General features: G+C 47.0%; 1 protein-coding gene across 4 annotated transcripts in view; it reads right to left on the bottom strand.

Moving 5' to 3' along the window:
* Positions 1-1,100: 1,100 nt before the first annotated feature.
* The window catches only part of LOC137305613 (putative uncharacterized protein C19orf81 homolog), a 158,498-nt gene continuing 131,897 nt past the window's right edge, over positions 1,101-27,701 (bottom strand). For all 4 annotated transcript variants that reach the window (XM_067974477.1, XM_067974479.1, XM_067974480.1 and 1 more), the window contains 4 exons: positions 9,652-9,760; positions 8,836-8,956; positions 4,690-4,829; positions 1,101-1,332 (listed from right to left, as the gene is read on the bottom strand). In XM_067974477.1, the coding sequence (XP_067830578.1) occupies positions 1,128-1,332; positions 4,690-4,829; positions 8,836-8,956; positions 9,652-9,760 (575 nt within the window). In that variant the 3' untranslated portion in view covers positions 1,101-1,127. The remainder of the gene's footprint in view (positions 1,333-4,689; positions 4,830-8,835; positions 8,957-9,651; positions 9,761-27,701) is intronic.

Genomic DNA, 27,701 nt, shown 5'->3' on the forward strand with positions numbered 1-27,701 from the left:
CTCTTAATTGAACACAAACCACCAGTACTTGTGTGGGATGTGGAGACTGCCTCCTGTGGTGTGGCTCTTTCCTGGTTCTACTTCCAATATGGCCAGCACACATCTCCAGGAATGGACTGTTCCTCCTGCCCCTTGTCATCTCTGGACTGTCCCAAGGTTCCATCCTTGGCCCACTCCCTCTCTGACGTTGCCTGTCAGTCACACTATCCCTTAGCAGAGAGTTGACTTTCCATGATCACACTGATGACAACAAGCTCTGTATCTTTGCCCCCCACCCTCGACCATCTGAAGCCACCCTGATTGCTTCCTTCCCAAAGCTCTGCATCCCTCTTCCCCATTCTTCAGTCTGGTTGAATCTGATCATATCCAATCTCAGTGCTCTGATTGACTCTGAGCTGAGCTTCAATTGCCACATCCTATCCATCATCAAGGCTCGCATCTACATTTTTGTCATCTCCAGGCTCAAAACTTCTCTGACACTCGCTGTACCTGGCTTGATGGGATGGTATAGAGGGAGCATTACTCTGTTTCTAACCCAAGCTGTACCTGGCTTGATGGGATGGTATAGAGGGAGCATTATTCTGTATCTAACCCGTGCTAAACCTGACTTGATGGGGAGTGTAGTGGGAGCATTACTCTATATCTAACCTGTGCTGTACCTGGCTTGATGGGGTGGTGTAGAGGGAGCATTATTTTGTATCTAACGCGTGCTGTATCTGACTTGACAGGGGGTGTAGAGGGAGCATTACTCTGTATCTAACGCATGCTGTATCTGACTTGACAGGGGGTGTAGAGGGAGCATTACTCTGTATCTAACCCATGCTGTACTTGACTTGTTGGCTGTGTACCTATGTTGTCCCTGCCCCAAGAGTGCCTGACACTTTGGGAAGAAGTGGTTTAAGTGCCCCGAACCCAATAATGAAACTCCTCATGGCGCTGAGCACGGAATTCCCTCCAAAACAAAGAAGTACAAAAAAACACTGCCACACAACGGGAAAAAAAACCCACAATAATTTATTTATTTTACAATTTTTTTTAATTTTCTATTGAACATTGAGCTGTGTCTTTCCCTCCCCCATTCCCCGCCCCCCCCTCCCCCCACTCCTTCCACAGAGTCTGCCTGGACTCTACCTGGATTTTACGCCCAGACTAGCCGTCTCGTTGAGCGTCTCTAGGATTTTCTTTTGCGCCATTGCCCTCCGCAGGTGCAGTTTGTAGTCTTCCATCAACAGGTCATCGTAGCGCTGCACTGGCAAGTACGTTCTCTTGACGACTATTCCAGAATTGAGAAACAGGCTCCTGGTTTGGAAATCCGCAATGTTAATGAGCCACCTGCAGCAAAAGAGAGAAAGAACTTGCATTTATATAGCACCTTCCTCAACCTCAAGACGTCCTAAAGCGCTTCATAGCCTTTTGAAGCGTAGTCACTGCTGTATTATAGGGAAACTTGACGCCCAATTTTGTGTACAGCAAGCAGCAATGAAATAACGACCAGATAATCTGTTTTAGTGATGTTGGTTGAGGGATAAATGTTGGTCAGAACATTGGGAGAACTCCCCCTGCTCTTCTTCAAAATAGTGCGGTGGGATCTTTTACGGCCACCGGAGAGGCCAGGCAGGGCCTCGGTTTAACGTCTCATCTGAAAGATGGCCTCTGACAGTGCGGCACTCCCTCAGTACTGCACTGAGAGGAGAGAAGAACCATTCGATCCATACAGGATTGGCAGGATCGAGGCAAGTATATTTGATAACGGGCCAGAAATGAGCTGAGCAGCATGGCAATGCGCTCCGCAGCTCCTGCGAATTAAAACAACGGATGTACTTTCTGCGGGCTGTGTGGCGTCGACTTGCTTGATTTTGAAGTTTTGTGAAATTGTGTTCTATCAATTAAACCTCTCAGCAACGTGAGATAGTTCACACGGAACAGTCTGTGGGAATGGAAGACACGCCCACAAAATCTGTCAGGAAGAGAAGTCCCACCCACAGACAGGCAAGCAGACTTCACTCATTTAAAGTTAGTATTCTGGAAGTCATTGTAAGCAAAAATTGTATTTTTTTAATACAAAAAGCCAAAGAAATAATCGAATTAAATTAAAGAAACAAAAGGGAAAAGTACAAAAAAATTCAATTTTTAATTTTTAATTTTTTTTTAATAACCAAAAGCTATTAAAATAAGGAGTAATATGAGACTCCACATTTTTAAAATTTAATTTTTAGTTGTTTGGCAGTCAAAAACAGTTATTGCGCTTTTAAAACTTAGTTTAGACCTGGTATTTTCAAGTGTACCTTTTGGTGGGGTAATTAGTTACATTCCAGCTGGGCAGATGAGCAAGTTTGTGATTTTTCGGTGATTTCTTTGATTGCAACGTGCGATGGCCCTTTAATTCGCAGGTGTCAAATCGCAGGCGAACCAATAGGAGCAAGTTCACGGTTTCCGCGTTTTAGGGCACATGTTCAAACGCGGGAACTTACTCTTTCGATTCGCCACAGAGAACGGAGAGCGCGGTTGAGCTCCCCCGTTATTTTGGGAGCAATTTCTGCCCCAACATGTATAAAATAAAGAATGTGCATTTACTTGTTTTCTCTCCGTGTCACATGCAGGTCCACCAACTCTCCCACCCGTAGATCACAAGCTCATACCTCAGTGCCTCATGTTCCCAGCGTTTCTCTTGCTTATTCTTCCTGCACAGCCAGAGCACACAATGGAGGGAGGGCTATCCCAGCATTCACAGCAACAGTGAAAGCCCTCCATTAAAACCATAGGACCAAGAGTTTGAACAGAGGGCTTCCGCTACCCCTGTGAATGGTGGGTAGCCTTGGCTTCATCTTGCTTCCTCATTGGCAGCAAGGAGGCTCTATGAGGGAGCTCGACTGTGGGGGACGGCCAGCACCAGGTCTCCAAGCTGCAATATTTCAGCATTAACTTTTTATTTTACATCAAATTGTTTTTAAAAAATAGGAAAACCGGAGCAGGGAACAGTGTGTAGAGAAAATAACTACACAATTCACAGCCTCCGATGGTGGAGAGCTATGATTTTGCCATACGTCTGTTGTAAGATAGTGTGTAACAGAATAGGTTAACAGCTTGGTATAAGTGCAGAACATCACGGGAACGTTAGCATTGACTGCTGCAGTAAAGGAGGAAGCGTAAAATACAAGGCTCTTTTCTCTAGAAAAGAGAAGGCTGAGGGGTGATCTAATAGAGGTCTTTAAAGTTATGAAGGGGTTCGATGGGGTAGACATAGAGAAGATGTTTCCACTTGTGGGAGGAGGCTCATGTGGACCATAAACACCAGCGTAGACCAGTTGGGTCAAATGGTCTGTTTCTGTGCTGTAAATTCTATGTAATTCTATGCAGAAACCACACATATACATTAAACGTGATTCGGTAGAAGGTTTAGAACATTTAGTAGGAAATGAGTAAAATAGCTTAACATTACAGAAGTCAATATTAATACCTGTGTATTATGAATTTATTCTGTGCGATACAGGCTAACACATGGGTTAGATCAGGTAATTTAAGGAAAAAGCAGGTTTCATCAAAGGATGTGTGTAAAGAATGATGGCTTAGTTTGGAGAGAATATGTCAGAACTGGTTTACAAATAGCCTGGAAAAACTGTGGACGTTTATGATCATGCAAAATCTTCTACTGATGAGATGAAATTATTTACATTCCAGTGAGAGTGAAGTATGCATGGCGCAACATTGCCACCTACCAAGGGGAGTCAGATGACACACAATGCTCATATGACAGTAGTCTTACAGTTAATAGGTTCAAAACAAGTCACCTGACATTGCTTAGGAACTGTGGATCCCGAAGTATATATAATAATCAGTGAGCTTTAGAACAAGGTGAGACTCAACACTGCAAACTGTCTGGTGAGGGTTAAGCTTGTATGTCCCCGATGGGTATTCTACTTGTGAGTATATAGATATATTGCTTGCATGTACTAATCAGTGTGCTGACTTTAACTAATAAACATCTGTCAAATATATCACTATCTCATAGGTTATCGAATCTGTTAATTAAATAAAGGATAAGTAGGGATATGGGAGCTAAAGTACTAGTCCTGATCCAATATAAAATCTCACTCCTCAGTGATTAATTTCATTTTATCTTATATTATAAATACCTGGGCATAACTCTCAGCTAAACCCAAAGCTTTAATAGAGCCTTTTCAATGCTGATATAGCTCATCCCCCAAAATAAAAAGGAAACCAGCAGCACCATAAATCAAAGAGAGAAAGTGAGATACTGGAAAATAGAGACTAGGAAAAAGAGACACACGGAAAGATGAGAAAGAGACACGGGGTGTGATGGGATGTCAGGTGTTTTATCTGTGGAGGAGTGGAAATGCCAGTCAAGGGGTCAGGGAATGGATGGAATGGAGGAATTGTCTCCCCTTCCTCTCCTGGAGGCACTTCCCCTTTGCTGAGAGGGGGAGGGAGTCCCTCACAAGCACCGGCCATCCTCCAGTACCCAGTCCAGTGGGCCGTGCTCCAAGTGTGACCCGAAAGACAGTGGAAAGGCTATTCAACCAAGGAGGGCATCGCGGTGAGCCCAATCCTGCCTTCAACCAGATGTCTGTGCGTGCCATCCCTTCCCGTTTCGCACACGAGCGAGGCATATGGCAGCCCCTCCCCCTCCCCTGCATGATTCCACTGAGGATGGTGCCATCACCCTCTCACCTGTTCTTCAGCCCCGAGGAGCCACAGATGACGTTGACGTTTTCAAACTGGATGCTGGTGATTTTCCCTAGCTCGAAGGCATTGGGTAGAATGCTCTCAGCTGCTGTCATGATGTCCTTGTGCGTGAGGTCCAGGTCGGGCTGTAAAGTACATGAGAAGCTATGAATAAGGGCTTGCCTGAGGGGGTTGCCAACTCTGGTTGGACGTATTCCTGGAGAATTTGCCATAAGACTGCCTGTGTCCAACCGCCCCGCCCCCACACACCCGCCATTGGTCACCCCACACGTCCATCTCACGCCAACAGTCTCTTCCTTACCCGATTGGATGATTCTTGACTCTCTCAGCTCCAATAATTTTATAAAAGTGTTCAAAGAAAATGAGGAAAAAAACCAATCATTTTTTAATGCCACTATGATTTTTCACCCCAGGTTTTGCTCACAGCAGTGTCCTGGAGATTAATCTTCGACTCCTGGAGACTCCAGTGCAATCCTGGAGGGTTGGCAACCCCTAGCTTGACCCTCAGCGCCGATCACCCTCTGGTATCTCCCACCCCACCTTTGAAGTTATTCATCATGCCTAGATACTGAGCATAAAGGGGCTAATCGACAATGGGGGTATCGCACCCCCTCCTGCAGCCACCACCCTCAAAGTGGCCTCATCCTTAAAGGCCAGTTTTCATGTGAGAATCAGGGCCATTCAACCATGGAGTGCATCACAGCCTATCCTGTCCACGCACACATTTTTTTCCAGCTGGTTAGCGATCAGCAGAGATGACCCATCCATTTGCACTCTCTGCATGGTGTCAGTCATTGCTCAGCGGGTAGCATCTTGCCTCTGAGTGAGAAGGTCATGGGTTCAAGTCTCACTCCAGAGACTTGCACACATAATCTAGGCTAACACTCCCAATGCCAGTACTGAGGGAGTGCTGCACTGTTGGAGGTGCCGTCTTTCGGCTGAGATGTTAAACGCAGGTGTTGTCTGCCCTCTCAGGTGAACGTAAAAGATCCCATGGTGCTATTTGGAAGAAAAGCAGGGGAGTTCTCCCTGGTGTCCTGGCCAATATTTATCTCTTAACCAACATCATTGAAACAGATTACCTGGTCATTATCACATTGCTGTTTGTGAGATCTTGCTGTGCGTAAATTGGCTGCCATGTTTCCTACATTACAACAGTGACTACATTTCAAAAGTACTTCATTGACTGTAAAGCGTTTTGGCACATCATGAGGCTGCTAAATGCAAGCCATTCACAACAGTAACTGGACACAAACTATCTTAAGTGCACCGCCAGACTGAGCACGCTGACCCAAAAGGCCTCAGGTTCTGCTTATCTCAGGCAGGGGCTGCAACTGGGGCACCACATTTGACCTCAGCACCCTCGGCGGGGGCTGAAATCGTCCAGCGTTCCCACTCCCAATCGCCAGCCAGCCCCGTAGGAAAAACGTGCGGGTGGACTTCGGGGGAGAGCGCACAGGATGATGCCTCCCTTGGCCAAACAGCCCACGCCACTCGCTGTCTGAGCTTACATACGCTTGGGTGAGGTACCGGGGGCTGCGGGCGCCTGTGGGTCGGTCCCCCAGCAAAACTCAAGAGCTTCCAGCGGAGGAGAAAACAGGAAAAATAAGAGGGGATGGTAAAGCAATATTTCCAGCTGCTTTTTTTTCTCTCTCTAATTAAAGTGTGTGAATTATCTCCAAACCACAAGCTATTTTCACACTTCCACCTTTTATAATGATAGGAAATCCACAGATAATTAGCACTTGAACGGCAAATAACTCTCATCAGCTCGACTGTTTACCAACACCAGAGAACACGTCATTTAATCCCTGGCTGAGGGGTTCCCAGGGCTGAGGTGCGGAGCCGCTGGCCCATCGCAGGGGCAGGGCTATCTTGTCCAAGTCTCCCTGGGGGTTGCCAACTCTGGTTGGACATATTCCTGGAGGTTTCGTCACATGACCTCCAGCTGCTAACTGCCCCGCCCCCCCCCCGACACTCCCGCCATTGGTCGCCCGAGACGTCCGTCATCGCAATGCCCTGCCTTCCCCACGGCCAATCGGAAAGCAAACAGACTCTTTGTTACCCGATTGAATGGTTCTTGACTGTCAGTCAAACAGCCCTTTATCCCCCCATCCCTAATATTTTAATAACTAATAAACAGAGTTTGTTCAAAGAAAATGAAAAAAATGCACAATTGTTTTTTTTAATGCCCCCTATGCTTTTTCTCCTGGGTGTTGCTCCCGGCAGTGTCCTGGGGATTAATCTTCAATTCCTGGAGACTCCAGACCAAACCTGGAGGGTTGGCAACCCTTAACTCTGCACCACAACTGAGTTGGAAATTTCGTGACTACCCAAACTCTGCCCGAGTCTCAGCAATTGACTACTGTACTTTGGCTTTAATCTTCTTTGTGGGATTGAGGGATATGCGTTTATCAAAGTGGCCTCTTATCAGGGCTACTAATGGTGAGAAGAAACATTAAAGTCAAAGGGTAACGGGAAGAATGGGCCAAAGACAAGAGGAGGGAGAGAAGGCCAACGTGGTGGACGGCAGGCTGAGGGGAGAAGTGGAGAGCAGGCCTATGGCAGGTTGGGGTAGAGAGTGAGACTAAGGCAGGATGGGATGGGGTGGGGTGAGCGGCCTTATATTAGGTTGACTGGGCTCTTGACCAGCTTGGAGAAACCTTCGCCCCAACATTGGCGGCCGTGTCTTCAGCTAAGCCCTGGAATTCTCTCCACCTCTCCACCTCCCTCTCCACCTCCTTTAAGACCCTCCGTAAAACCCACATCTAGGGCCAAGTTTTTGGTCACCCCTCCTAACATCTCCTTCTTTTGGCTGGGCATCCATTCTTTTCCTTACGCCTCTGCGGTGCCTTGTGGTGTTTTTCTATGTTAAAGGCCCTGTATAAATGCCAATTGTTGCTGTTGTTGAGCGCTATCTGGTGTTAGGTTTTTGTTAGGCAAGGGTATTAAGGGATATGGAACCAAATGGAGTTGAGATACAGATCAGCCATGATCTAATTGAATGGCGGAACAGGCTTGAGGGGCTGAATGGCCTACTCCTGTTACTATGACCCCTGGAAAGTGCTCGTGTGCGTGTGTGGATATTGCGTGAGGACGAGATTGGACCTCAAGGAGTTATCTGTATCCCGGCAGCCAAATAGCCTTTTGGTCTTTACGGTCCAAGCTCAGATGTGTGCAATACTGGAGGGCATTTGACCTCCATAGAATGGTACCCTAGGATGGGTCCATACGTTTGAAAGAGAGAGGGGAGAAGGGGGGAATTCCAGATAAAGAAATAGCTGAATGGGTGGAGAACAAAATGAAGCAAGAGGCAGATAAGGATAACCTAGAAGTAGAAAGGTTTCCACGTCACACAAGGCAAATAGCAAACACAACAACTTGCATTTATATAGCACCTTTAACGTCCCAAGGCGCTTCACAGGAGCGATTATCAAACAAAATTTGACACTGAGCCACAAAAGGAGATATTAGGGCAGGTGACCAAAAGCTTGGTCAAAGAGGTAGGTTTTAAAGAGCGTCTTAAAGGAGGGGAGAGAGGCGGGGAGGTTTAGGGAGGGAATTCCAGAGCTTAGGCCCTAGGCAGCTGAAGGCACGGCCGCCAATAGTGGTGCGATTAAAATCGGGGATGCGCAAGAGACAAGAATTGGTGGAGTGCAGAGATCTCGGAGGGTTGTAGGGCTGGAGGAGGTTACAGAGATAAGGAGGAGCGAGGCCATGGAGGGATTTGAAAACAAGGATGAGAATTTTAAAATCGAGGCGTTGCTGGACCGGGAGCCAATGTAGGTCAGTGAGCACAGGGGTGATGAGATGAACAGGACTTGGTGCGAGTTAGGATACGGGCAGCAGAGTTTTGGATGAGCTCAAGTTTACGGAGGATGGAAGATGGGAGGCCGTCCAGGAGAGCGTTGGAATAGTCAAGTCTAGAGGTAACAAAGGCATGGATGAGGGTTTCAGCAGCAGATGAGCTGAGGCCGGGGCGGAGATGGGCGATGTTACGGAGGTGGAAGTTGGCGGTCTTGGTGATGGAGCGGATATGTGGTCAAAAGCTTATCTCAGGGTCAAATAGGACGCTAAGGTTGTGAAGAAATAACAGGCCATAAGTTAACTTAGAGACAATCCAGCATTTACCGGACACTCCACACAGATGGTCAGGGGCTGAGAAGTTGGCGTCTCCTGAAACTTCCGAATTCCTGGCATTTCTGTATCCAGGGCTTCGTACTTGGAGATGAATTGCTTCAGATGCTTCTTCCTAATTAAAAAATACAAAAATACAATTTTGGGGAATAGTATTTAAAAAGGAGATCTGTATATCGAGTTCCCCTCCCTCAGGGAGATATCTGTACACTGACTGGGGTCTCCCAGTCCCTCTCCCTCGGGTAGATATCTGTACACTGACTGGGGTCTCTCAGTCCCCCTCCCTCAGGGAGGTATCTGTACACTGACTGGTGTCTCTCAGTCCCCCTCCCTCAGGGAGATATCTGTACACTGGCTGGTGTCTCTCAGTCCCCCTCCCTCGAGGAGATATCTATACACTGACTGGTGTCTCTCAGTCTCCCTCCCTCGAGGAGATATCTATACACTGACTGGGGTCTCTCAGTCCCCCCTCCCTCAGGGAGATATCTATACACTGACTGGTGTCTCTCAGTCTCCCTCCCTCGAGGAGATATCTATACACTGACTGGGGTCTCTCAGTCCCCCTCCCTCGAGGAGATATCTATACACTGACTGGTGTCTCTCAGTCTCCCTCCCTCGAGGAGATATCTATACACTGACTGGGGTCTCTCAGTCCCCCTCCCTCAGGGAGATATCTGTACACTGACTGGGGTCTCAACGCATACCAAAGTCTACCCCCACCTGTCTCAGAGTTCCCTTTCACTTATGGCTGGGGGTGAGGGGATGAAGTTTAATTTGTAACTGGAACACTGAGTTTGAATCTGTACCTACGCTGATTTGAAGATGGTCGACCTGCCCGATTTTGTGGCATTGATTGTCTCGGAGAGAAGATTGAAATTTATTCCGGATGGTCCTCCCAGCTCTGCGTTCTGTATAACGCCTGGAAAAAAAACATATCAAAGTCTAAATGCTGTTTCTGATATTTGCAGGTCCATGTGGAAGTACAAGTTTTCTACACGAGTGTGTGTGCGTGTGTGTGTGTGTGTGCGTGTGTCGAACCCCTCTGATTCTCTCCTGGACTGTTTCCACGAGAATGTATAGTTTAGTTGCATAGACTTGGCTTGGATTTCCTTGAGTATAGAAGATTGAGGGGTGATCTGATTGAGGTGTTTAAAATGTTAAAAGGATTCGAAAGGGTAGGCATGGAGAAACTATTTCCTCTGGTGGGGGAAATCAAGAACAAGGGGGCATCATTTTAAAATTAGATCCAGGCCGTCCAGGAACAAAATCACACGAAGGGTAGTTGAAATCTGGAACTCTCTCCCACAAAAGGCTATGGATGCTGGGGTACAATTGAAGCTTTCAGATCTGAGATTGATAGATTTTTGTAAGGTACGGGTACCGAGGGATGCAGAGCTAAGGCGGGAAAATGGATTTGAGGTTCAGGTCAGCCGTGATCTAACAGAATGGGGGAGCATGCAAGAGGGACTGAATGGCCTCCTCCTGTTACTTATGTTCCTATAGATTGCACATAGCGAGTCGCATTCCACTGATACTGTTCTGTAACAGTAACAATATACTGCAGTTGCCGGTCTCAGGCCAGTATCTGTGGAATGTGATTCGCAGATAGCAGACTCAAGTTATACTGCTGACTGCAGGTCATGCTGAGGTCAGCCGCAAAGGAGCTCTGCATGTTCGGTCTGTGCTACTGAGAGTGGCCAATGCCCCCTAACATTAAAAGCAGTGACGGTAAGTTTATATAAGTACCCAATGGGCCTAGCAGTATGTTGCTTTGCACCGGACTGGAGTTATACCTCACCCGATGTGAGATGGTGGGGAGGAGTCTCACAACACTCAATGGAAAGTAAAATCGGGCCGTCAATCCCAAATCTCTTTGCCCCTGTACAGTTCCTAGTTTCTCACCATTTAGAAAATATTCCATGATTCATCTTTCTTGGGTCTAAAGTGGATGACCTCACACTTGCCCACATTGAACTCCATTTGCCGCAGTTTTGCCCACTCACTTAATCTGCCTTTGTCCCTTTGTAACTTCCTGCTCCCATCTGCAATACTTACCGAGCCATCCTAACTATGAAACAGAGCTCGATGTGGATATGCGGAGGGTGAAGGCAGAGATGCAGACAGTGGCGGGGGTGTAAAGGTGGGGATTTATGATAGATATGGCCAATCGTGTTGTGGTGACTGACTGACTGACTTTATTGAGGCAGGATAACGGAGGTGCCACCAATGGCTCGGCGTGTAAATGCACCACATGCTGTGGTACTGAGGCATACAGACCAGGAAGGCAGTAAGTTTGACCCCTGGTCGGTGCTGAGTTAGCTGAAGTGGGGTAGGCCCCTACAATGGCCTTCAGCATCCCTGGGCTGGGGGAGATGGGGGTGGGAAATTAGTAAAGATTTCTGTTCCTGATCAATGTCCAGTCTCTATGGAGGTTTGATAAGAGCAGGATCAGGCTCACCTGTGATGCCCTTCACAGTCCAATAGCCAGTCACTACCTTTAGTGTCAGCCTTGGCTTAGTGGGTACCCCCCTATCCTCTGAGTCAGAAGGTTGTGGATTCAAGTCCCATTCCAGAAAATTGAGTACATAATCCAGGTAGACACTCCAGTGCTGCACTGTCGGAGGTGCCATTTTATGGATGAGACGTTAAACTGAGGCCCCGTCTGCCCTCTCAGGTGGACATAAAAGATCTCATGGCACTATTTCGAAGAAGAGGAGGGGAATTCTCCCCGGTGTGCTGGCCAATATTTATCCCTCAACCAATATCACTGAAACAGATTATCTGGTTAATTATGTCATTGCTGTTTGTGGGATCTTGCTATGTGCAAATTGGCTGCTGTGTTTCCTACATTACAACAGTGACTACACTTCAAAAGTAATTCACTGGCTGGGAGGGGAGAAAATTGGGAAAGGGAACATGAGAGGAAGTCTATGTGAAAGAATGGATGGTGAGAAATTCTACTCAAGAGGCATAATAACTGACATAATGTAACTGATGTAATATTTCCAAGTTTGCAGATGACACAAAGCTGGGGTGGACTGTGAGCTGTGAGGAGGATGCAAAGAGGCTCCAATGTGATTTAGACAAGTTGGGTGAGTGGGCAAGAACCTGGCAGATGCAGTATAACGTGGATAAATGTGAGGTTATCCACTTTGGTTGTAAAAACAGAAAGGCAGATTATTATCTGAATGGTGATAGATTGGGAAAAGGGGAGGTGCAACGAGACCTGGGTGTCCTTGTACACCAGTCGCTGAAAGCGAGCATTCAGGTGCAGCAAGCAGTTAGGAAGGCGAATGGTATGTTAGCCTTCATTGCAAGAGGATTTGAGTACAGGAACAGGGATGTCTTACTGCAGTTATACAGGGCCTTGGTGAGACCATGTCTGGAGTATTGTGTGCAGTTTTGGTCTCCTTATCTGAGGAAGGATATCCTTGCCATGGAGGGAGTGCAACAAAGGTTTACCAGACTGATTCCTGGGATGGCAGGACTGACGTATGAGGAGAGATTGGGTTGACTAGACCTATATTCACTAGAGTTTAGAAGAATGAGAGGTGATATCATCGAAACATATAAAATTCTAATAGGACTATACAGACTAGATGCAGGGAGGATGTTCCCGATGGCTGGTGAGTCCAGAACCAGGGGTCACAGTCTGAGGATACGGGATATGCCATTTAGAACCGAGATGAGGAGAAATTTCTTCACTCAGAGGATGGTGAACCTGTGGAATTCTCTACCACAAAAGGCAATGGAGGCCAAGTCATTAGATATATTCAAGAAGGAGATAGATATATTTCTTAATGCTAAAGGGATCAAGGGATATGGGGAAAAAGCGGGAACAGGGTACTGAGTTAGACGATCAGCCATGATCTTTTTGAATGGCGGAGCAGGCCCGAAGGGCCGAATGGCCTACTCTTGCTCCTATTTTCTATGTTTCTATGTAATACTTACAAAAAAAAAATTAACTCACTTATTTTTTTGCTGGGTTCCATCTTCAAGTCTTCTATCCCTCTAATAAAAATTCCCAAACGATCGGAGATATACCCACTGAGAGGGATATAACTGGGCACAGCGGGTCAGGTGATGGTCTGACCTGGTAGCCCCTTTCACCTCCGTGAGATTAAAAATGATGATAATGGAAGCTGTCAATTTCACCCTTCCCCCCACCCTTTGTGACATCACAGAGAGTTCTCGACCTCATGTGACGTTCTCATTGTGATAGAATAGAATCATAGAATCATTACAGCACAGAAGGAGGCCATTCGGCCCGTCAAGCCCGTGCCGGCTCTTTGTAAGAGCAATCCAATTAGTCCTATATCCCCGCTCTTTCCCCGTAGCCCTGCAAACTTTTTCCCATCAAATATTTATCCAATTCCTTTCTAAAAACCACGATTGAATCTGCTTCCACCACCCTTTCAGGCAGCGCATTCCAGATCATAACTACTCGTGGCAAAATAAGGGTTTCCCTCAAGTCGCCTTTGGTTCTTTTGCCAATCACCTTAAATCTGTGTCCTCTGGTTCTTGACCCTTCCACCAATGGGAACAGTTTCTCTTTATTCACTCTATCTAAACCCCTCATGATTTTGAACACTTCCATCAAATCTCCTCTTAACCTTCTCTACTCGAAGGAGAACAACCCCAGCTTCTCCAGTCTATCCACGTAACTAAAGTTCTTCATCCCTGGAATCATTCTAGTAAATCTTTTCTGCACCCTCTCTAAGGCCTTCACATCCTACCTAAAGTCCAGTGTCCAGAATTGGACACAATACTCCAGTTGTGGCTGAACCAGTGTTTTATAAAGATTCAAAATAACTTCCTTGATTTTGTACTCTGTTTCTCTATTTATAAAGCCAAGGATTCCGTATGCTTTTTTAACCGCTTTCTCAACCTGTCCTGCCACCTTCAAAGATTTGTGCACATATACCACCAGGTCTCTCTGTTTCTGCACCCCCTTTAGAATTGTACCATTTAATTTATACTGCCTCTCCTCATTCTTCCTGCCAAAATGTATCACTTCACACTTCTCTGTGTTAAATTTCATCTGCCTTGTGAACGCCCATTCCACCATGTCCATGTCCTCTTGAAGTCTATCATTATCCTCCTCACTGTTCACTGCACTTCCAAGTTTTGTGTCATCTGCAAATTTTGAAATTGTGCCCTGTGCACCCAAGTGCAAGTCATTAATATATATCAAAAAAAGCAGTGGTCCTAGTACTGACCCCTGGGGAACACCACTGTACACCTCCCTCCAGTCTGAAAACAACCGTTCACCACTACTCTCTGTTTCCTGTCACTTAGCTAATTTCATATCCATGCTGCCACTGCCCTTTTTATTCCATGGGCTTCAATTTTGCTGACAACCCTATGATGTGGCACTTTATCAAATGCTTTTTGAAAGTCCATATACACAACATCAATCACATCTCCCTCATCAACCACCTCTGGTACCTCAACAAAAAACTCAATCAAGTTAGTTAAACACGATTTGCCTTTAATAAATCTGTGCTGGCTTTCCTATACTAATCCACACTTGTCCACGTGACTATTAATTTTGTCCTGGATTATCGTTTCTAAAAGTTTCCCCACCACTGATGTTAAACTGACTGGCCTATAGTTGCTGGGTTTATCCTTGCACCCTTTTTTGAACAAGGCTATAACATTTGCAATTCTCCAGTCCTCTGGCACCACCCCCATATCTTTTTTATTTTATTCGTTCATGGGATGTGGGCGTCGCTGGCGAGGCCGGCATTTATTGCCCATCCCTAATTGCCCTTGAGAAGGTGGTGGTGAGCCGCCTTCCTGAATCGCTGCAGTCCGTGTGGTGAAGGTTCTCCCACAGTGCTGTTAGGGAGTTCCAGGATTTTGACCCAGCAACGATGAAAGAACGGCGATATATTTCCAAGTCGGGATGGTGTGTGACTTGGAGGGGAACGTGCAGGTGGTGTTGTTCCCATGTGCCTGCTGCTCTTGTCCTTCTAGGTGGTAGAGGTCGCGGGTTTGGGAGGTGCTGTCGAAGAAGCCTTGGCGAGTTGCTGCAGTGTATCCTGTAGATGGTACACACTGCAGCCACGGTGCGCCGGTGGTGAAGGGATTGAATGTTTAGGGTGTTGGATGGGGTGCCAATCAAGTGGGTTGCTTTGTCCTGGATGGTGTCGAGCTTCTAGAGTGTTGTCAGAGCTGCACTCATCCAGGCAAGTGGAGAGTATTCCGTCACACTCCTGAGGCGGGGCTAGTTCTGGAGCACAAGTCTTCAGCACTACAGCCGGGATGTTGTCGGGGCCCTTAGCCTTTGCTGTATCCAGTGCACTCAGCTATTTCTTGCTATCACGTGGAGTGAATCGAATTGTCTGAAAGACTGGCTTCTGTGATGGTGGGGATATTGGGAGGAGGCCGAGATGGATCATCCACTCTAAGGAGGACTGGAAGATTATGGCCAGCACCTCTGCAATTTCCACCCTTACTTCCCTCAGCAACCTAGGATGCATCCCATCCGGACCAGGTGACTTATCTACTTTAAGCACAGCCAGCCTGTCTAGTACCTCCTCCTTATCAAATTTTACCCCATCCAATATCTCAACTACCTCCCCTTTTACTGTGACTTTGGCAGCATCTCCTTCCTTGGTAAAGACAGATGCAATGTACCTATTTAGTACCTCAGCCATGCCCTCTGCCTCCATGCGTACATCACCTTTTTGGTCCCTAATCAGCCCCTCCCCTTGTCTTACTACACATTTACTATTTACATGCCTATAGAAGACTTTTGGATTCCCTTTTATGTTAGCCACCAGTCTATTCGCATGCTCTATCTTTGCCCCTCTTATTTCCTTTTTCACTTCTCCTCTATACATTCTATATTCAGTCTGGTTCTCACTTGCATTATCAACCTGACATCTGTCAAACACCCCCGTTTTCTGCTTCATCTTACTGCCTGATGTCGGAGTTCTGGAACTTTGGGGGAAATCATTCCCCCTCGGATGTCGAACTGCCCTAATTCGGTTCCCGTTATTCGTAAATCCCACTGAGCAGCAGGAGTTGAAAATCTGGTGGGGACCTTGTACAACCCATTTGCGTCAGCTTTCAGCCTGTGTTATACTGCGTGTAGAGCACTCCAGCCTGTGTTATCCTGTGTGTAACACATTACAGCCTATGTTACCCTGTGTGTAACACTCTGCTGCCTGCACTCCCTCCAATATTTGTGACTTTAATATAACTCCCTGGGACCCTGCCCTAAAGTCATTGGGAATAAAAATGGGGAGAGATGAAAAACGAGCTGCGGACTCGCTGTCACCTGTTTTACACTATCGCACAAAGATCGACCCCCCTGAATTCCTGCCCCCTCTCTCCTGAAACATACATAGAGTGATGCTGTTAATACCTCTCCGCCCCTCAATCTGCCTTTGGAAGAACTATCAATCCAATATTTTCTGGGGTATTTTTGTGTGCATTCCCAGTCTTTCTTTGCACGTCTACAACCTTTGAACTTGCGAGAGGATTCTGACCTTCTGACCTCAGACCCTAGACCATAGGGTGGGAGAGGGATAATCAAAGAGAATTCATTTTCATTAGCAATTGAACATTTACAATCCAGTTTTATTCAGCAGTGTCAGTGAGATGCATGTAAATTAACAGATTAGTTTAATGAAAAGGAATTGAGGTTCTGTATAGATAAATCCGGCATTTCTCTTAAACAGTCTTTACTGATAAGCTTAGGCAGTGGGATTGTTTCTTAATTAAATTTTTTAATTTTCTTTTTATTTAAACTAGCGTGGAAATAATGCTGTATGGCTCGTATGTGTCTCAGTGTCAGCTCCTGTACATGTACAGTACACATAGGGTAATAGGGAACGATTCACTCATGTCTGGTACTGTACAGCTCATGTGTGTCTCAGTGTCAGCTCCTGTACATGTACAGTACACACAGGATAAAAGGGAATGGTTCACTCCTGTCTGGTACTGTACGGCTCATGTGTGTCTCAGTGTCAGCTCCTGTACATGTACAGTGCACACAGGATAAAAGGGAATGATTCACCCCCGTCTGGTACTGTATGACCCATGTGTGTCTCAGTGTCATCTCCTGTACACAGGGTAAAAGGGAAAACTTCACATCCGTTCAATAATGTATGGCTCATATGAGTTTCAATATGACTGGTGCAATATGTCACTACAAAAGGCCATGTAAATAGGATTTATTTCTGGAACCTGCAGGTTTGTAGATCACCACCAGATGGCGGCAAATGCCCAGTCTGCTCAGAATGCTCTAGTCTGGTGCTGAACTCAGGATCGAAGTAACCCAGGATGAAAAGAAGGCCCTGCGATCAATTGGTGGCCTGTGCTGAGGTGGCTAAAATCAGCCCAAGGTTCCCGCTTACACTCAGTAACCAGCGAGGCCGGCTGGAAAGTGAGTGTGTGAGAATGTCAGATGAGGAGCTTGGCTGTGCAGGAATGCTCCATCACCAAGACCGCCTACTTCCACCTCCGTGACATCGCCCGCCTCCGATCATGCCTCAGCTCATCTGCTTCTGGAACCATTCCTTTGTTACCTCTAGACTTGACTACTCCAATGCTCTCCTGGCCGGCCTCCCATCTTGCACTCTCTGTGAACTTGAGCTCATCCATAACTCTGTTGCCCGTATCCTAACTCACACCAAGTCCCGTTCACCCATCACCCCTGTGCTCACTGATCTACATTGGCTCCCAGTCCAGGAACGCTTCCATTTTAAAATTCTCATTTTTGTTTCCAAATCCCTCCACGGCCTCCCCCCCACCCTATCTCTGTAACCTCCTCCAGCCCTACATCCCTCCGAGATCTCTGCGCTCCTTCAATTCTGGCCCCTTGCGCAGCCCCGATTTTAATCGTTCGGCCATTGGCGGCCGTGCCTTCAGCCATCTAGGCCCTAAGCTCTGGAATTCCCTCCCTAAACCTCTCCACCTCTCTCTCCTCCTTTAAGATGTTCCTTAAAACCTACCTCTTTGACCAAGGTTTTGGTCATCTCCTTATGTGGCTCGGTGTCAAATTTTGTCTGATAATCGCTCCTATGAAGCGCCTTGGGATGTTTTACGATGTTAAAGGAGCTGTATAAATGCAGGTTGTTGTGCAGATGGCACAGTGTTTCCCCCCCCCGAGTGTTTGATCGGCTCTGTCCCTACAGATCCTGGATGTCGGCCTCACTCTGAGAGCTGTCAGCGTAGGACTAAACCCAGGGCTGAGACTGTCGGTGACAAGAACCTCGAGCATCAACTTGCACTGAACAAAAAAACAAAGAGTTCTTTAAAAGTAGCAGGCCTGTCACATGGGCTGCGGGGGATGGGCACGTGGCTCAAATGTCTCCTCCTGTCCTGGGATAACATTCATCCTTCAAACGGCTCCACTAAGAAAACAGATTATCTGGCCATTATCTCATTGCTGTTTGTGGGATCTTGCTGTGCGCAAATTGGCTGCCGCGTTTCCTACATTACAACAGTGACTACACTTCAAAAAAGGTATTTCATTGGCTGCAAAGCACTTTGGGATGTTCTGAGGTTGGTTTCCTTCCTTCCTTCCTCCCCCTCTGTTCCCTCCCTCTCCGTCTCTCTCTCTTCCCTCCCCTCTCTCCTCCCTTTCTCTTCCCTCCCTTTCTCTTCTCTCCCTCCCTTTCTCATCTCTCCCTCCCTCTCTTCCCTCCCTCTCTCATCTCTCCCTCCCTCTCTCTCTCTCTCTTCCCTCCCTCTCTCTCTCTTCCCTCCCTCTCTCTCTTCCCTCCCCCTCCCTTCCCTCCCCCTCTCCTTTCTCTCCCCCGTTTGCTGTATTTCTCTCTTTACCTTCTTCACAGCCCACCTCCCTGTGGGATTTTCTTTAGCTGAACACACGAGGGAAAGTAATTAGTGGCTATGGAAGCAAAGCTATCCCAGAATTCCCAGCAGCAATGAAAGCCCTCTATTAAAATCTTAGGCCCTGTAGATTTAGTAAAGATCTTTCACTATGGCCATGAATTATGGGATAATCATCTGGCGATCTGGAAAAAGGAAAACTGTTTAATGTTTTAAGTTTAATCCTTTACTCTTGAAGACATTGATTCCTGTTGGACACAGTCCAGTGACTCATCCATCCCTCGGAACTGAAAGCTGAAAGATGCTCAAGTATTTCAGCAGGGTTGGGGAGAGGAATTAATACACTGGGCAGTCCCCATCGCTTATAGCGGGTGTGTTGGTGTTAACACGATTTCCCCTCTAGACAGGGTGGACGGTAAAACCAAAAAGTGAAGTAACCAACATACATTAAACCAACATTATTTAAAAAGAGCAGGAAACCTCACTTAGCAATGGCCTCCCCTAATTGTCAGCAGTTACATCCAGAATCTCATCAGTAAGGTAATCGCACTTTAAACAGGGGTGAACAGCTGATTGAAACTGCTCAAAGACCCGACTCTGCCTGAAATCAGCAGAGCTTTTTAAATCGGTAAGTGCGGGGTAATCACTTATCGAACTGCCCCGAAACAGTCGACGCCATTAATACGTTAAATGTAGCGCCTTTGTAATTGACGCCTTTGGTGATGGTGAATGGTTAAAGAAAGAGAGAAAGAACTTGCATTTATATAGCGCCTTCCACGACCGCAGGACGTCCCAAAGCGCTTTACATAAGAACATAAGAAATAGGGGCAGGTGTAGGCCATTTGGCCCCTCAAGCCTGCTCTGTCATTCAATCAGAACATGGCTGATCTCCATCATGGCTCAACTCCACTTTCCCACCCTATCCCTATATCCCTTCATTCCCTTAGTGTCCAAAAATCTATCGATCTCGGTTTTGAATATACTCAACGACTGAGCGTCCACAGCCCTCTGGGGTAGAGAATTCCAAAGATTCACAACCCTCTGAGTGAAAAAATGTTTCCTCATCTCAGTCCTAAATGGCCGACTCCTTTACAGCCAGTGAAGTACTTTTGAAGTGTGGTCACTGTTGTAATGTAGGAAATGCGGCAGCCAATTTGCACACAGCAAGATCCCACAAACAGCAATGTGATAATGACCAGATCATCTGTTTTAGTGATGTTGGTTGAGGGTTAAATATTGGCCAGGACACCGGGGAGAACTCCCCCACTCTTCTTCGAAATAGTGCCATGGGATCCTTTACGTCCACCCGAGAGGGCAGATGGAGGCCTCAGTTTAACGTCTCATCCGAAAGACGGCACCTCTGACAGTGCAGCACTCCCTCAGTACTGCACATTATGTGCTCAAGTCTCTGGAGTGGGGCTTGAACCCACAACTTTCTGACTCAGAGGCGAGAGTTCCACCACTAAGCCAGAGCTGCCCACACTCACTAATTAGGCTGACACATGCGACCGGGGCAGGTTACTGGAGGGTACCATGGCAACAGTCAACACATATAGGAGAGGAGGGGAAAGAAAAATGAATATCAGAGCTATTTGGTTGCAAAACAGCAAGAGAGCAATTGGTGGAATAGGCTGCGGGGAAGAATTTTATTCATGCTGATGAGACAGGGCCATTCACTCTCCAGCTGATGCGTATTTAAAGAAGCTTCATTGTTAACAAGAGGTGTTTGCAAACCTGCAACAAGATGGCACGGATCATACAGAAACACATCATTACCTCACTTTGTATTCAAAGCCAGAAATAAGACACACGCACACTCACACATGCAGAAATACACATATATACTCGCACACACACACACACAGACACACGCACACACATAGACAGACACACGCACACACACACATACAAACACACATATATACTTGCACACACACACACACAGACACACGCACACACATAGACAGACACACACACGCACACACATACAAACACACATATATACTTGCACACACACACAGAGACACACGCACACATAGACAGACACACACGCACACACATACAAACACACATATATACTCGCACACAGACACATACACACACACAAAACACACACTTACATACACCCACACATATGCACACAATGTACATGCACACACTTACATACACACAAGCATGCACACGCAGGCACGCACGGGAGATTTTAATTTCTGGGCCTCATTATGTTCCTCAACACTGATTCCCGCCTGACACCAGTGGAAATGACGACTTCGCCGGTGGGAGGGGGTCAAAAGTCATGGTGGGGGGAGGGGGTCAGGCCGCTGCCAGTGACCCCTGGAAACGGTCCCTGGCCAGGTAAGTAAGGATTTGGAGGAGCGGGGACGGGGGAGGGTTATTGGACACTCCACGATTGGGAGGGGGCAGCCCGGGGTAAGGGAGGGCCCACGTATCCTGGTGGGGCCGATCTCCTGCTCCTTCTGACGTGGACCTCCTGTGGATCCAGGCTGCCCCCAGTTTTTGCCGGTGGGATCGAGACCATTCGGGCCTTAGTTAGGCCCACGGTTAAAATGCGTGTGCGTCCTGATGACATCATCCTGATGCGTCTTGACCATTGAAATTAGACCCTGGCTTCTCTGGGCGGGCGGCCTTTCAGTGCCTGAATTCAGGCAGTTAAAATGGCAGGTGGCGGTAATGTGACGAGAAACAACCCCCCCCCCCGCTATCTTAACTCCCTGTCCCCACCGTTCCCAGGGTGGCCTGGGTTAAAATTGAGCCAAGTGTCTTTACTGTTCAACTATTCAGTGCATTAACTAGTTGAGCTATGGCTGGGAGTGAAGGGACAGCTGTAACGATTGTCAATAAATAGAAGGTGATATTTTCACCAGCCTTTTGATTTCTATTATGATTCCCATCATTCTTTCAGATGAGCTGCTCTGTAGCTAATGAATCACTCCCACATAAACCTGCTCACCCCAGGGCCCTGATTACCTTTACAATCAGTTTAAGACGGCTGTTTGACTCGGAAGCTCAGCATCTCTCCCTCAATATTCTGGTTTCTTACTGCCTCCCTTCCAATCCACTGCGCAGACAGACACACACACACACACACACAGGCTTACAGACAGACTCACACAAACACACACACACACACACACACAGGCTCACAGACAGACACACACACACACACACACACAGGCTCTCAGACAGACTCACACACACACACACACACACAGGCTCACAGACAGACTCACACACACACACAGGCTCTCAGACAGACAGACACACACACATACACACACAGGCTCTCAGACAGACTCACACACACACACACACACAGGCTCTCAGACAGACTCACACACACACACAAAGACAGACACAGACAGAAACACACACACGGACAAATACACAGGCAGACACGCACAGGCAGACACACACACAGACACAGATAGACACACACATAGACACACACAGACACACAGACACACACAGACACACACATAGACACAGACAGAAACACACACAGACGCACACAGGCAGACACGCACATAGACACACACAGACAGAAACACACACACACAGACAGGCACGAACACAGACACACACAGAGACAAAGAGAGACACACAGAGCAATACAGATGGACAGAAAGGCCTTATTTTTTCTGCGGGCTAATTTTGGGCAGACAAGGAGGGTCTGAGGATGAGTTAGACTCACCCCCACGGCACTAAAAAAAATAGACCCGGGGTATTTTAACTCCTGGGCCTCAGTACAATCTCACTGGTGTATTTCCCGCCTGATTCGCTGGCACACTGGTAGACTCGCCCACTCCCCAGGCCTACAGCGGGTCATCCAGGGTTAGCTTGCCTGATTTGGCTGTTGGAGTGTTGCAGGAAGGAAACGCTTCAGGATGAGGGGCAGGCAAGCTCCCCCGCCAGGCTCTCCAAAGTCTCCCCCAGCCCCCGGAGGTCCTGCTAGAAGGAGCCCTGGGCAAGGAGGAGAAGTTCTTTATCCAGCCCGTGAGAGGAGGACCCGAAACACCAAGTGAGGTCACGGAGAGAGATAGCACAGATTCTCAGTGCCAGGATATCGCTGCCAGGACCTGGACCCAGTGCAGGAAGTGCTTCAATCAGCTCACCAGAGTCTTCCTTTCTCCATCTATCTCATCAACACATGGCAATCAACCTTGCCCCCCTCCCTAGCATTGCCAACCCTCCAGGATATCCAATAAGAAATTCAGGAGAAACTTCTTTACCCAGAGAGTGGTGAAAATGTGGAACTTGCTACCACATGGAGTAGTTGAGGTGAATGGCATAGTTGCATTTAAGGGGAAGCTAGATAAACACACAAGGGAGAAAGGAATAGTAGCGTATCCTTATTGGGTTAGATGAAGGAGGGAGGGAGGAGGCTCGTGCGGAGCATAAATGCTGGCACAGACCAGTTGGGCCGAACGGCCTGTTTCAGTGCTGCAGTTTCGATGTAACCCGATATCCAATGGGATTGTCCTGGAGTCTCCAGGAATTAAAGATTAATCACCTGAACACTGCTGTGAGCAACACCCAGGAGAAAAATCGTTGGTGTATTAAAAAAAAATTATTTTTATTTTCTTTGAACATTTTCATTTATTAGTTACAAAAATATTGAAGGTGGGAGGTCATGTGATGAACTGTCCAGGAATACGTCCAACCAGGGTTGGCGACCCCTACCCTATTCCCCACCGCTCTCAACAATTCCCCCCTCACCCCCATCACAAACTTCACCGCCCAGGACAGGGTGACAAAAGGTCACCTCTCATTCTCGTTCTAAACACACACTCACCTCTTCCTTGCTCCCTTCACTAGCACCACACTCCTCTTCACTTGCCAGTTTTTGCACGATCGCCAACTTCTCTCATGACTCCTTCCTCACTTCACACCCCACAGCCCCGCTTCCCACCCAACTCCTCCTCATCCTGACTGCCTCTTGCTTCTACTCCCTCTCAGCACCTGCGCATCAAGTAGAAGCTCCGCACATCTGCACTCTCCTTTGGAGGAAACATTACAGATGTGGCTCAGTGGGCAGCACTCTTGCCTCTGAGCCAGAAGGTTGTCGGTACATAGTCCCACTCCAGAGACTTGAGCACATCATCTCGGCTGACACTCCCAGTGCAGTGCTGAGGGAGTGCTGCACTGTCTGGAGGTGTCTTCCAGATGAGACTTTAAACCAAGGCCAACATTTATCCCTCAACCAACATCACACAGCAAGGTCCCACAAACAGCAATGACCAGATAATCTGTCTTAGTGATGTTGGTTGAGGGATAAATATTGGCCAGGATACCGGGGAGAACTTCTCTGCTCTTCTTCCAAATAGTGTCATGGGATCTTTTACATCCACCTGAGAGGGCAGACGGGGCCTTGGTTTAACTTCTTATCTGAAAGACTGTTGGAAATGCCTGGAAGCACATTCTCATACATTGGAGTTCAGTCACTGTCGTCAGAACCAGCAGCCATGTCTCTCGCACAATGAGATCTCGCACAGCAACGCTGAAATGAATCATCGGTTACTCTTCTGGTGACTTAGACCACCCCCCCCCCCACAACCCAGTGCGCCCTTCAAATAGTGTCAAGGGCCCATCACAAACCGCTGGAACTGGCAGGCAGGCCCTTAGTTTTAACATATGAGGACTCCGACTCCCTCAGTACTGCACTGGGAGTGTCAGCCTAGATTTTGTGCTCAAGTCTCTGGAGTGGGACTTGAACCCACTGACTCAGAGGCGAGAGTGCTACCCATTGAGTCATGGCTGACACATATGCAAGCTTTACTGACACAAATAACAATAAATAAACATACTTTTTTTCAGAGTCGATTCCCCTTTAACTGCTGTTAAGCTTACTTAATGGGTTTGATTTCAGATTTTAGTGTGGAAAAAAAAAGCAGTGAATGTTAAGCCAGCCGCCACATTACAGAAATATTTATTGCAGCTGGGTTCTTGTCTTTGGTACGGTAATAGATCAAACCACTGGCTGTAATTACTGCCCAAGCTTTCTTTTTTTGGTTACATTTTTACTTCCTCAATAATTGTCTCTCTTCTCCTGAACGCCCTGAATCAGGCTGGGGTTCAGTTCCACACGCACTCCCCTCCCCTCAATACTTCATCCAACTGGGCTACATTTCCCACCCTCCAATACTTTGTCCAACTTTGCATATCGTTAGGGCATTGTGGAGGAAGCTTTACTCTGCATCTGGCTGTGAGATACTTGGGCCTAGGGGTATTTACTGACACTGTGAGCCCAAGATAGATAGAATTGCATTCCCTAACATCGAACACAATTACTCTCTGAACTGTTAGGCCCTGTTTGATGGCATATTTTTTACACATATGCTCTCCCTGGTTCTGTATCCCTAGCTCTCCTCTTGCATTCATCTTTATTAACCTCTGGCTGTCTCCCACTCGAGCTCCAGAGATTATTAATGAATTGGGAACAGTAATTACTTTAACTAGTGAGACTGGGGCAGCAAAGCCCCAAAGCTCAGGGCACGTTGCAGGTTCTTAGGGAATAGTAATCTATTATTTGCTTTTGCGACTAAATTATTTTTTCCCTTCTTCTTCATTCGGAGAGCTGTGGGAATCAAAATAACTCTGGGTTTTGAAGATTTTCCTAGGCCACAACTCTGATCATCTTTTACTTTTTTTCCTCCACTCCTGCCTCGAAGGTGCCAGCCCTTGCTGTAGTGTTACCTTTTCAATGTCAGTCGTGGCTCAGTGGGTAGCCCACGCCTCTGAGTCAGAAGGTCGTGGGTTCAAGTCCCACTCCAGAGACTTGAGCACATAATCCAGGCTGACACTTCCAGTGCGGCACTGAGGGAGGTGCTGCGCCATCGGGGGTGTCGTCTTTCGGATGAGACGTTAAACTGAGGCTCCGTCTGCCCTCTCAGATGGATGTAAAAGATCCCATGGCATTATTTCGAAGAAGAGCAGGGGAGTTTTCCCCAGTGTCCTGGGCCAATATTTATCCCTCAACCAATATCACTAAAACAGATTGTCCGGTCATTATCTCATTGTTGTTTGCGGGACCTTGTTGTGTGTAAATTGGCCGTTGCGTTTGTCTGCGGAACAGTGACCAGACTTCATTGGCTGATGCATCTTGCACATCCCCAATTTTCATCGCTCCACCATTGGTGGCCGTGCCTTCAGCTGCCTGGGCCCTAAGCTCGGGAATTCCCTCCCTAAACCTCTACTACCTCTCTCTCCTCCTTTAAGACTCTCCTTAAAACCTACCCCTTTGACCAAGCTTTTGGTCACCTGTCCTAATGTCTCCTTATGTGGCTCGGTGTCAAATTTTGTTCGATAATCGCTCCTGTGAAGCGCCTTGGGACATTTTACTACGATAAAGGTGCTATATAAATGCAAGTTGTTGTTGTTGTAAAGTGTTTTGGGACATCATTGAATACATTTAAAACAGAAATAGACAGTTTCCTAGAAGTAAAGGGAATTAGGGGTTACGGGGAGCGGGCAGGAAATTGGACATGAATTTAGATTTGAGGTTAGGATCAGATCAGCCATGATCTTATTGAATGGCGGAGCAGGCTCGAGGGGCCGATTGGCCTACTCCTGCTCCTATTTCTTATGTTCCTATGTTCTTATCCTGAGGATGTGATAAAGTAGTCTATAAGTTTCTTTTTAATAACTTAATGCAAGTCGTATTTCCCAAATCTGCAATCCGTTGAAAGGGTGGAATTGGAATGAGTGCTTGGGGTGGCTGTACGATTTTCTGTAAAGCTGGCACATCTGTCACCTTGGGAGTATTGGGGCGCTATTTAATGTCCGGAGGCAGTTGAGAGGAGGGGCGGCAGGGCATCTGAATAAAAGGATGGAGAAACAACAGAAAAGGATCAAGAAACCTACAGGGAGGAAATCAAAGCCAAAGGGGGTGGGGAAAGGGGAAACTGTGGAGTGAGAAACGATATGAGAACAAGGAATAAGTACAAATAATGGGTCTCTCATGACATTGGTAAGAGCAGGAGCATTATACCATTTAATGGGCAATATATTATTCTTGCTGCTAGGGTGACTCTATATGTAATGGCCTCTTCCTTTAAGGCCATAAGATGCAGTTTCTATGAACGGTCACATCCTGAGGTTAATACCACTTAGGCACCTGATGAGCTCGATTAGGGGCTAAATTTCTCAACCGTATCCAGAGGTCAGTTAGAGGATAATTGTTTCCCGGTAGATTGGCAGCTGCTTGTAAATTGCCTTCAGCGGAATCACCAGCAGGAAATGACTGACTTCCTTTGTTTTATTTTAAGGATTATTTTGCACAGGCCGAGAATCCTTTCTAACTCTCTTGTCCTATTGGACAGGACAGGAGCTCTTTCTCCCAATCTTCTCCTTGGTGTCCTGGCCAATATTTATCCCTCAATCAACATCACTAAAACAGATTTATCTGGTCATTATCACATTGCTTTTTGTGAGAGCTTGCTGTGCGCAAATTGGCTGCCGCGTTTCCTACATTACAACAGTGACTACACTTCAAAAGTACTTCACTGGTTATAAAGGGGTCGGCCATTTAGAACTGAGATGAGGAAAAATTTCTTCACACTTCAAATGTACTTCATTGGCTGTAAAGTGCTTTGGGACGTCCTGAGGTCGAGAAAAGGCGCTATATAAATGCAAGTCCTTTCTTGATCCAAAGAAGGGTTTAAAATCATTCTTGCCGAGGCTGACACCATTGGCCTGGGTGAGAACTGGGAATTGGCCCAGTGAACACCCAAATCTGAACTTCAGTCTAACCTGGGGTATCGTGATACTCTCCGACCTTTATAGTCATGGAGCAGCCCCTGACTGGAATCTATTTTATCAGCGTGAGATCGGTGGATGTACAATCTTCATCGCTCCCCGCCCTCTAGGGTTAATGTTTTACTGTTAAACAACTATCACTTTGTCCTTGTGGTGAATCTGCCAACATTTCCCTACCTTGGTGCTCAATCTGAATGATTAATGTTTTAATTAAATCCTTTCGTCCCAAGGACCCGGCAGGTTCCGTGTCTCACTGTGGCAGGCGTTTATCTTATTCG

The sequence above is a fragment of the Heptranchias perlo genome, chromosome 40 (assembly GCF_035084215.1).
Source record: "Heptranchias perlo isolate sHepPer1 chromosome 40, sHepPer1.hap1, whole genome shotgun sequence".
NCBI classification, from domain to species: Eukaryota; Metazoa; Chordata; class Chondrichthyes; order Hexanchiformes; family Hexanchidae; genus Heptranchias; species Heptranchias perlo.